The sequence below is a fragment of the Tarenaya hassleriana genome, unplaced genomic scaffold (assembly GCF_000463585.1).
Source record: "Tarenaya hassleriana unplaced genomic scaffold, ASM46358v1 Cleome20, whole genome shotgun sequence".
Classification (NCBI taxonomy): Eukaryota; Viridiplantae; Streptophyta; class Magnoliopsida; order Brassicales; family Cleomaceae; genus Tarenaya; species Tarenaya hassleriana.
The window spans coordinates 1,798,087-1,809,396 of record NW_010965373.1 but is presented as its reverse complement, the minus strand read 5'-3'; the positions used below and the strand labels follow the sequence as shown (position 1 = coordinate 1,809,396).

Below are 11,310 nucleotides of genomic sequence, written 5' to 3'. Positions count from 1 at the left end.
GCTGAGCTAAGACATTGTTGTATCGGGTGGATGCCGCCGTAGTGGAATGGCTACCCGAGCTCAAGGCGTGGTTTGGTTTCCCGTTCTGGTAGGCGGCGTAATGGTTCACCGACATGGAGCTTCCGGCTACTGCTCCTGCTCTGTACTGAGCCGCCGCCCAGAACTGTTGCTGGTTGTGGGCAGCGGCTGGGAACGGACCTTGAAGATACGGAGGAAGTTGCGGTTGCCTCTGAAAAAGGAAGAAATCTCGTTTCGTTACGCAGCTCGAGCTACTTAACACGTACTGGAAGCGAAACCTGGACCAGTTTCGATGATCTGATTCGGTTCGGTTCTGTCGTTAAGCAGTGAAAAATACAGGGGACAGGGCAAGAACCTGATTGGTGATGGGTGCAGACGGAAACCGGCTAATGTAAGCTGAAGATACATGGCTAGTTTCTTGTTGTGGCATTGAGAATGTCCTCACCCCATGATGATGATGATGATGCGGAATTGAATTCAAAGGAGGAAAATGAGACTGGATTACTGATGTGGATGTGGATGTTGATGCCAACCCATTTGTCGCATCATTACCCATGATGTTAGAATCTCCAGCCGATGACAGAGACAAGAAATCATAGCTCTGCCATTACAAGAGAAGAAAGAAAAAGATTCATCAGACCACGAGAGAGAGAGAGAGAGAGGGGAAACCCGAACCGGAACAGCAAATGTTGCAGAGCTTTTACCTGATTCGGAGTCATGTCTCGGGCAAGTTTCGTTTTCTGGGTCCTGCCATTATCGAGCGGATGCACGTTCGGGTACCTACGAACAGATACTTCAGAAGGTATTGGCTCGTTCTGGTGAAGGGCTCGAGGGCTCGTGCTGGCTTGTAAGACCCGGATGAGGCGGGAAATGTAAATGTGAGAGGCGCATCTCTTCAACTTCTTCGGCTGCACTCTCAAAGGGTCGCTCCGAAATGAAGCTTTCTTGGAAGGAGAAGAAGCTGAACCAGACATCCATGGCGGAACCTTTACAGCTGAAGGCCTGATAGGATATATCTACGTCTCAGAGAAGAAGAAAAAAAACAGAGCATACACAAAAAAAAGTACTGAGCAGATTGTTTCGGGAGAAGAGCTACTTGGAAAGAAGATGAGCTCCGGGATTGATCGTTGAAGATAAGCCAGGCCAAAGCGCTAGACCTTATAAAAGCAACACAAAGAAGAACAAGACACCATTTTCGATATTATTACAGATTTCCCTCATGTCAGAAAACACGAAAGCAAAGCCCGGCAATCGTTCGCATTACCGCAGCTGTTCTTACTGCCCGTATCACTTGCCGTGAGCTTTGTCCCGATAGCTTTCATCTAAGAAGTTAAATAAAATCATTGGTCAGCCGAATCATTACCCGAAAAAAAGACCATCAAGGAAAGATAGCTCACATTGTTTGGTATCGTGCTTACTGCAAGTGCAATGTCAATCTTCATTTCAGTTGCTTCAGTTACGTTTACCGAGCCTTGTTTCAATCTGCCGAGGAAATCTAGGGTTCTGGAAACACACGAACAAGGGAAAAAGCATATCAGAGTGCAACAAAAAAGCTTCAAAAAACGAGATGGGCGAAGAGTTCGGTACAAACCCAGTTGAGCTGCTAAAAATCTCGGCTTGCCTAACTGGCATTTCACCATTTTGCTTAGCCTCAGCTGAAGACATGACAGAAACCGCCTTTCCACGAGATTCGCCAATTGTAGGTTCAGCCTCAGGGACTAAGATCGGGTCTACTTCAGCTGCTTGAACCACACACGCACACAAACCAATCAAATCAAGCCGGCTATCGAACAACCAAGAGAAGTAAAAAACCGAAATCGAATCAAGAAGTCAGAAGAAATAAAACAGTTGAACAAGAAAACCTTTGATTGTCTCGGGCTTAGCCTCTTTCTTATCGGGCAAGGCATCTTCCGATCTACTGGTCCTATCAGCGGATTCAGTCCCGGGAAACATTTCCGCTAACGTGAACAATGTCTCCACGACTTCTTCCTCATCTTTGGAGATCGGGTCAGTAACAATTTTCGATTCCTAACCATAAAAAGCCCGACCAACTAAACCATTAACTCAAAAGGATCTAAAAAGATGTTCAATTCTGCAGATTTTTAGATCTGGAAAACAATAGAAACCGAAGAACAACCAACCATATCGAGTCTCTCCTTCTTTACGCAGCCCTTTGGCGATTCAACTCCGGTCTTGAACATGTTGAGTTTCTTCGAAGCTCTAGAAACAGAATCCAGTTTCCGTTTCTTCATGGCTGCAATTGAAAGTAGACGAAAACAATGAAACTTCAATGGATTCATCAAAGAACATGACATGAACAACTTGATATATAGTGAAAAGGAAAGGGAAATAGAGAAGAGTGCCAGATTCATCACAGGTATCTCTCCCCTAGGAAAAGTAAGTACCCGAATAGACAAACACAACCTTAAAGAACAATCTTTTTTGTTCTTTTATAAAAAAAAATCACTTTAAATCTTTTTTTTTTTTGCAAAGAAAAAACATAAAAGACAAGTCACAGACTCAACAGAATCTTGCTTCCACAAAAAGAAAGGGGAAAAAGCAAAAGAGTTTGCTTGAAAAGTAATCCAGAAATCGCAGAGATTCAAAACGAAAACCACAAACTTCCCAACAACTGAAACTGGATTCTACTGACACTAGCAGATAAACCCAGATGATTCATATGAAAAGAAAAAAAATCGAAACTTTTTTTGAAATTTTGTTCCTTTTTTTTTATTTTCTCAGAAAATTCTCTGCTTTTTTCAGTCACGAAAACCGCACCTGAACGCAGCTTCCGCGGTACAGAGGCATGAACCACGCCATTGGTGTCCTTGAAATTCTGAGAAAATAAATTCATACAGAGAAGAAAAAAAGCATAATTAGCAAAAAAGGGAAAGATGCCGGAAAAAATGAGAGGAAAATTAGGGGAAACGATTTGATTAATTAGTGCTTTGGTTTGCTGAAGAAGAACTTACCCTTTTCGGAAGCTTAGATTTCTTCGACGAAGCTTCAATCTCGAAGCCCATATCTTGCTGATGACGAACTTCCTGGCTCGTATTCACCTCACCATTAAAACCCATTTTCTTAAAGATTCCTCCTTTCTTCGATTTTCCGGGAACCCCAGAGATTAACCCTTCAAAAAATCACAAACCCAGAAAAAAAAAAGGGATAAAACCCTGAAGGAGAGAGAAACCAGAGATATGGACACATACACAACACGACAAAACACAGAAGTTGTGGGATCTTTTTTTTTCCTCTCCCGAGATTTTATTTCTGTTGGTTTGTGGAATCGAATTTAAATGTTTACCAGATTTCTTCTTGGAGAATCGATTGGTTCCACGCCTCACATCTCGACGGCCCTTGTCCATTTCCGAAGAAGGGTTTTCAGTGTTTGTCTTCTCTCTCACCATCCAAAAAAAGAAAAGGGCGAAGAACTGTCTGTATAATATCTTGAAGAAATCTCACTTCCGCAACTCTGCGAAATCTCTGCTGAATCTCAAACTTGGTTAGATTATGCCGAGAAAAAGCTTAAGATGAATTTCTTTTTTAAAAAAGAAAAAGCGAGGAAAGTGAAATCGTTTCTCGTGTCTCGGAGAATCAGGTTCTTCGTGAAAGAGAAGAAAGAGAAAAGAAACAAGAAAATAAAAAAGCTGCGCTGCAAAAAGAGCTCAAAGGAAGTAAAATCAAAAGAAGGGTGTTAAAAAGGACAGTATTTCAACCCGTGAAGAACATAGATCACTGATTTTTCCTCCAGGAATTTCAAAAATTAAAATTTCAAATTGCAAATATAATATAAATACAGAAACTTCATTAATGGAGTCACAGTTCTGCAATCTAATCGGAAACTCATATGTAACTGACACAAAAGAACATTAAAAAAATGGGATCTTTTTTTTTCTGTTCTAGAATCTCATCCACACGTCAAAAGCAAAAAAAAAAAGTTGAAAAAAAAAACCCAGAAGCAATTTGACGCTTCGATATCAGCATAACGAAATCACTTCGAAATACACCCAAAAGACCCAACATTTCAGAGAATAAACAAAAAAAAAAAACACGACAAAAGATGTAAGAAGATCAAAACCTTGGTCTCTTCGATATCAGCATAACGAAATCACTTGAATCTCTCTCTTCTCTCTCACTCTCTCTCTCTCTCAAAGTTTCCACGTTCCGAAAAGACGGAAAATCCGAAGCTGTTGTCGCTCCGCCCGATCGCTTTTATAAATGTAAGCACAAACAAAACGCTTTATCTCTCTCTCTCTCTCCCCCTTTGGTAAAACGATCGACGGCCAGAAATGAAAGAGAAACCACAGCCGTTGGATTGATCGTGAGAGTGCCACGTAGCGTTATATTAAGTCGTGGTGTCTGCCACGTCGGCACCAGGCGTTGAGAAAGTTCTCCGTACTTCATGGGTTCCCTATGATCTCTTAAATTCCATACAAGTAGAAGTAGTGATTCACTCGTAAATTTTTTCTGAAAGAATTTCTACCAAAAACGTTAACCTAGATTTCTTATATACACCACCCGTTAATAAATCGTGTTAATGAGAGGTATCCGATATGTAATTATATTTCAATTAAAAACCAATTTAATACAAATAGTTAAAAAAACAATATAAAAGGTTTTAAAAAATTATTTTCATCGATTTGTTAAATATTTTGTGTTTATACAATATCATGGTGATTTTAATAACATTTACTACGTCACTTTAAAAATCTTTATATCAAAATAATAAATATTTTAAATACAATTTTAAATTCTCTAATTAATTCGTGACTCGTTGGCAATAGTTCATAAATACGTTTATATATATATATATATATATATATATATATATATATATATATCCCACGGAAAACTACCATACTAATTGTTAACGGGTTAGAGACTTTTGTATCGGTTGGGCCTTGTAAATAGTTTGATGCGTATTTATGGGCCATGAATTAAAGAGACATTTTTATTTGCATTTAGGGAGAAAAGGTTGAAAGCCTTACGAAATAATTACCGAACATACCCCTCAAATTTAGGCCCAAAAGATGTAAGACTAGGCCCATTAAGGTCATATTTTTCTTTTGTTACTTTTTTTTTTGTTGAAGAAAAGGAAAGGTGCCATAAATTAAAATAATGCCCGAGACCACAGCGAGTTAAACTTTGTAATCAAGCAAATAAAAATTTAGAATCTGCAAAATGATCTTAGCATTGAACAATTTAAACGCAAACAATTTTATTATAAAGCAACAAAAAATATTACAGATTCGTTAAATACACTCTTTTTCAAACGCAGAAGACACAAGTGATAATTCACCGCGTTTATTAATCAAATTCGTTTATGTATACCAAAGTGTGTATATATATATATACATATCACGAAACTGGTGACGAACGACGTACGTATCGTATGAAAACGCAGATGCTGGCGTTTGGGGATCGGCGATTGGGAATTGTTGTTTCTAAGGGCGTTTGGAGATTGGCGATCGCCGATTCTTAAGGGCACTTGCGGCGACCACCGTGGGTGGTGAGGGAGGCATAACACTTGCACTTCTCGTAGTTTCCGGCCGTGCCAGGCGGGACGCAGTTGCAACGCGTGCAACACGTCCCGCATGCACGGTTGCACAGTCGAGGTCTGCTCGATAGTTTGCAACGTGCTTCACACGCGCTTCCGCAATCTATATATATATATATGTAAACCGAATTTTGAATCAGTATTCCCAATACAATAACTCGAAATATACGCACGTATAAGATGAGTGGATAGGGTAAATAATTGCAAATTACCAATTTTCTCTGTTTGGCCATCTTGATGTTTTGCCTTTGCCTGGATGTAAGAAACATGAAGTGTTGTGTCATCGACAAATACCATAGTAGTCTTTTTTTATATGCACACGTGGAATTTGACCTAAATTTAAGAGAGCATTTTTTTAATTATATTAATCATAAAAACAATAAAATATTTATTGTGATATAATAAATATTATTTTTATGTAAATATCCATTAGTTTAATGCTGAGAATCGCCAAGTGTCATGGCCACAATAAAAAAAAAGAGTGAAGTAAATTTTCTACGAAGACTAGATTAAATCAAACCCATATATATATATATATATATATATATATATATATATGTATTCTATCACATATTCCAATATATAATTATTTCAACTAAATTATTTATATGTAGAACTCCGGAAAATGTTTGGAACCACTCCGGAAAACATAAATTTCAACAATGAAAATAACATTTATTAATTTTTTTTTAATTCGTGGGGAAAAAGAGCAGTACCTAGGGGTGGCCAATTCGGGTTTCGGTTCGGGTTCGGTTCGGTTATATTCGGGTTCGGTTATTTCGGTTATAGAAAAACTATAACCATTCGGTTTTTATATAAATTTCGGTTCGGTTCGGTTCGGTTATTTTTCGGTTCGGGTTCGGTTCGGTTTTGGTAAAAAGTTCAATTTTTCAAAGAAAATTGTCGGTTATTCGCTCGGTTTTTTCGGTTATTTTTTATTCGGTTCGGTTCGGTTTCGGTTTCGGTTTTTCGGGTTTAAGCAAATCATAACCGTTCGGTTTTGATGTCGGGTTCGGTTCGGATACGGTTATGTCTTATTCGGTTCGGTTCGGTTCGGTTATTCGGTTAATAACCGAAATGGCCACCCCTAGCAGTACCATATCGGCCTGGCCAAGGTGGAGGAGGAGCAGAGAGATGAGTAGACAAGTGATCAAAACCTTGGGTAAATCCATAATTTCAGAAAATAATTATATGATTTTTTTTTTTGTCTATAAGAAAGTTGTGAAATGGTCGTTTTGCTCGGTGGAAGAGAAAGAGGAGGGTCCTCTATTTATAGCCGAAGAAATGGACCCACGTCTTAGATTATTCGTACATGATTTCTTTATAACAATTATTATTATTATTATATATATATATATATATTAAAAAATTGTAGTAGTAATTACGAGGAACGCTAAACAATTGTTTATAATATTCAGTCATGCGTTAATTTTTTTTTTTTTTTTTGTTAACTATGCGTTAAAATTTTGAATCTATTGAAACTATGGCTTACAATTTATTGGAATCGTGATATTTTTTCTATTTGAAAAGGGGGGATGATAAAGATAAATGTGTCGGAAGAGAGATTATTCAATTTATTCTGATTGTATTTTTATTTTGCATGCATTTTTATTACTTTTTTGCGGAATATTTTTAATTACTTTGTTTTTGTTAGGATGGAAATTTGGGGATTGATATATCAGATCAAATTTAATAAATTTTTATTTAATAAATTGTTTAAATTAAAAATCAGGCATATTACGACAAATCTTATTTAACTTTATTTTTATTTTATTTGGGAAGGGTATGCGTGTTTAAAATTATAAAACATCACTTGCTTTTCTATGAACTGTATGACGTTGAACCACAATTTTTTTGTTCTTCTGCCTTTTTAGCCCTCAATCACAATTATTTTAGGATATATATGAAATATGCAAATATATATATATATATATAAACGACAATAAGAATAATGAATTGATTGTAATGGCATAGTTTGTAAGTTTTATATGTAAAAGGGACACTTGGGAGTTTGTGTTCGATGTTTTTATTCATCATCTCTTTTGCCTTGTCATTTTACAGCTTGCACTCATTAACGACTCTTCGCTCTTCGATTATCCCTTTAAATTATTGCCGGAATTTCTAAAACCAGAATAAATCATAAATATGATATATCCAGAAAATTTAAAAGAAATTCTTTGATTATCGATATAATTAAATTTAAATGTGTTAGCTTGAGTAAGTTTTGGATATAGATCTTTAACAAAAAAAAAAAAATCTCTCCTTTTTATTTATTTTTATTTTGGTCAACCTTATCGTTCTCCTCATGCATGATCTATAACAAATTCCTAGGCCAATAAATAATATGTATATATAATGGTAGACAAGTAGAGTAGATAGAAAAAGGAATAAATGTAAAATTGCAAAACGAATATTCATGAAAACATTCACTTAGCGATTAGGGGTGACGTGGAAAATCATAGTACAGTCGTCGTCTTGTCCTATGCATTGTACTTAAATTGGTCAAATCAAATCCTTACTTTTTCTTTCAACCAATCTCGTTAGTTTCTTTCTTTTTTTTTTTTAATTTTTTTAGTGTTACATGAACTATATAACACAATAATACCTTTAGCCACTTAAATTATCAATAACTAGACATATGCTAAAATAGATCAATTAATAAGCATATTGCCCGCATAATACTTAATCTCTCGTGAAAGAGTTTGCCACACAATAGCATAGAAAACAAATACAAAAAAGAAAGGCCGAAAAAAATATAGAGATAATTATTTCATACTCATATGTAAATAAATTAATTAATATTTTTTTGACAAAATTAATTCTAAAAAACATTATGATTTTTCTAAATAAAAAATCTATTTTTTGAAAGCAAACTAAAATCGAAAACCATACGTGATATTCATCCTAATCTCTAAAGTGCAAAAGACTATACAAAAAAGAAAGGCCGAAAAAAATATAGAGATAATTATTTCATACTCATATGTAAATAAATTAATTAATATTTTTTTGACAAAATTAATTCTAAAAAACATTATGATTTTTCTAAATAAAAAATCTATTTTTTGAAAGCAAACTAAAATCGAAAACCATACGTGATATTCATCCTAATCTCTAAAGTGCAAAAGACTATGTTAATGCAATGAAAGAGCATCAAGCGAAGATTCAATATCTAGAAGATCTCAAGCAAAAAGGAAACAGGTCAATGTGAAGAAATGGAAGGAACAACCAGTAAGGGAATGACTTGCAAGAGAAAAAGAAACATGCCATTGAAGAAAAATGGAAAGATCAAGCAAAAGGAATAAAGTCCAAGAAAAAGGAAAAGAAGATATTGAGCAAAATATTGGAAACAAGAAGAGGAGCTATGCATAAATACAAGACGTGGGAGATACAGAAAGGTATCCCAGCAGAACAGAAAAAGAGAGAAAAGAGCAAAGAGCTGGAGAATCATAGGTGTGGGAAACACGGGTGAGTGATACTTGAGAGAGAGTGAAGTGCATCTGAGGGGGAGCCTTCAAAAACAGGCGAACCGCTCAAAGGGCCTAGACGAGTCTAGGGTTACACGGGGTGTGCGAGGCACACATAGTGTATGGGCTGATAGAATTCATGTTGTAAGGGGGGACAAACTCAGGGGGAGTTGTGTTCTTGGGATGGATTAGGCTCGAACAAAAAAGAGTTGTAATTCATGTTCTTTACAAATGAATAGAATCAGTTGGGAAATTTTTGAAAGCAATATCGTGTGAGTTTACTTTTTCAATTGGTATCAGAGCAGGTCACTGATCGTAGGAAATTTTTCCTCTCATATCGGTGTACGATTCAGTCTCACACGATGGATGGATACAAGGAGATGCAAGCACTAAGGAAGCATGCAATATTTGACTCAACTAATTATGGGCATACCGAGATGGAGTACAAAAAATCACTTGTCACCCATGAGCAGGAGGAAACCGAGTTGGACAGCGACGATGAAGAAGTTTCTAAGTCTGTTGCATTCTTTGGAATCATTGAAGAAGGAGAAGAAACACTGGAAGATGATTCAAGTGATGATGAAGAAATAACTGAGGACGACTTATACAACGAGATGACCAAACTCGTTCAAATGAATAGATATCTGCTGGATGAGAAGAAACAGTTGGAGAAGGAACTAAAAAATACTCAGATCCAACTGACATCTACTCAGCATCAACTGTCCCAAAAAGAAGAAGAAGTGTCGCTCATGAGATGTCAAATTGAAGAGACCAAGAAAAATCTTCATCTTCTTGGAAGTGGAACTGGTAAGTTGGATCATCTACTTGGACAGGGAAGGAGTGCTCGAGATCAATCAGGACTTGGATATATGGGAAAGGAGGAATATCACCCAACATTCGTATCCGGAGGAAATCTTGAACGAGAAGTACCTGACTGGATACGAAGTACTTTTGGCACTGTCAGAAATACTCCAAGAGTCAAAGTGGATCTACGAACCTCTCAAGAGCAAAAAGAGTGCAGAAGATGCTATTACTGTGGGAAGAGAGGACATATTCGAAGGAATTGCTATTATCTACGACAGAAAAGGAACTCTAATTGGTACGTTCATTCGAACTTGAAACACTCTTATCTGTCTCATCCTTCAAAGAATCTTAGGTGGATTCGTAAAACCGATGTGTCATGCAATGTTGCCTGTACGTCTGGGCACACGAGTGGAGACAGTGTCTGGTATTTGGACAGCGGATGTTCAAGGCATATGACAGATTGTCAAGAGCTGTTGACAAATTGTGAAGTAGTACTCAGAAGCAGCAGTGTCACATTCGGAGATGGAAAACAAGGGAAGATCATTGGTAAAGGAACTCTGGAATGTGGTGGAGTATCCAAGCTAATGGATGTCAAGGTCGTACAGGGCTTAAAGGCTAATTTGATCAGCATAAGTCAACTATGCGATAATGACATGGAGGTGAAATTTACAAAGGATGCATGTTTTGTGACCAATGCGGATAACAAATGTGTTTTAACTGGGCAAAGGACATCAAGCAATTGCTACACATGGGTTGACAACCAGATTTTCAGAAACTCTCTCAAGGATCCTAAGACACGCGCCCGGAATTGAGCAATCAAAAGCTCAGGTATGGTTTTGAATTTATGCTTATACACAGGGGGAGAAAAGGCTCGAAAGGTATATGATCATACACATAGGGGGAGAGATGATACAAGAGGAGAATGATCAGAAAGGTATATGGTTGAAGATGGTGAGTGAATATGCATGGTTGAAATCGTTGAGGATGATATCAAGGAGCCAAGTGGATGAATGTGTATTCAAGCATAAGTGTGTAATAAGCATAAAGTCAAAAAGGGGGAGAATGTTAATGCAAGGAAAGAGCACCAAGAGAAGATTCAACATCTAGAAGATTTCAGACAAAAAGAGAAACATGCCAATATAAAGAAAGGGAAGGAACAACCAACAAAGGAATAACTTGCAAGAGAAAAGAAAACATGTCATTGAACAAAAATGGAAAATGGAAAGAGTATGCAAAAGGAATGAAGATAAAGAAAAGGAAAAACAAATATGATGAAACGAAATGGAAACCCTATGCAGGGGGCTGAGCATAAATACAGAGGCGTGCACAATAGAAGAGATCACCCAAGGAGAGAGAGAGTGTTTGAGTCGTGAAAGCTTTGGGCATAAACATATTTGTGTGGGAAACACGGGTGAGTGATACTTGAGAGAGAGTGAAGTGCATCTGAGGGGGAGCCTTCAAAAACAG

The 11,310-nt window shown here is 37.0% G+C and overlaps 1 protein-coding gene across 1 annotated transcript in view; it reads right to left on the bottom strand.

Annotated features, from left to right (window-relative positions):
- The window catches only part of LOC104814031, a 4,463-nt gene extending 244 nt beyond the window's left edge, over positions 1-4,219 (bottom strand). Inside the window, exons 1-13 of the mRNA XM_010541876.1 lie at positions 4,097-4,219; positions 3,323-3,501; positions 2,991-3,148; positions 2,797-2,854; positions 2,160-2,272; positions 1,881-2,046; positions 1,610-1,757; positions 1,437-1,521; positions 1,283-1,340; positions 1,115-1,175; positions 723-1,020; positions 374-619; positions 3-229 (exon numbers count right to left, since the gene is read on the bottom strand). Of these exons, the coding sequence (XP_010540178.1) occupies positions 3-229; positions 374-619; positions 723-1,020; positions 1,115-1,175; positions 1,283-1,340; positions 1,437-1,521; positions 1,610-1,757; positions 1,881-2,046; positions 2,160-2,272; positions 2,797-2,854; positions 2,991-3,148; positions 3,323-3,425 (1,721 nt within the window). The 5' untranslated portion in view covers positions 3,426-3,501; positions 4,097-4,219. The remainder of the gene's footprint in view (positions 1-2; positions 230-373; positions 620-722; positions 1,021-1,114; positions 1,176-1,282; positions 1,341-1,436; positions 1,522-1,609; positions 1,758-1,880; positions 2,047-2,159; positions 2,273-2,796; positions 2,855-2,990; positions 3,149-3,322; positions 3,502-4,096) is intronic.
- Between the last annotated feature and the right edge of the window lie 7,091 nt (positions 4,220-11,310).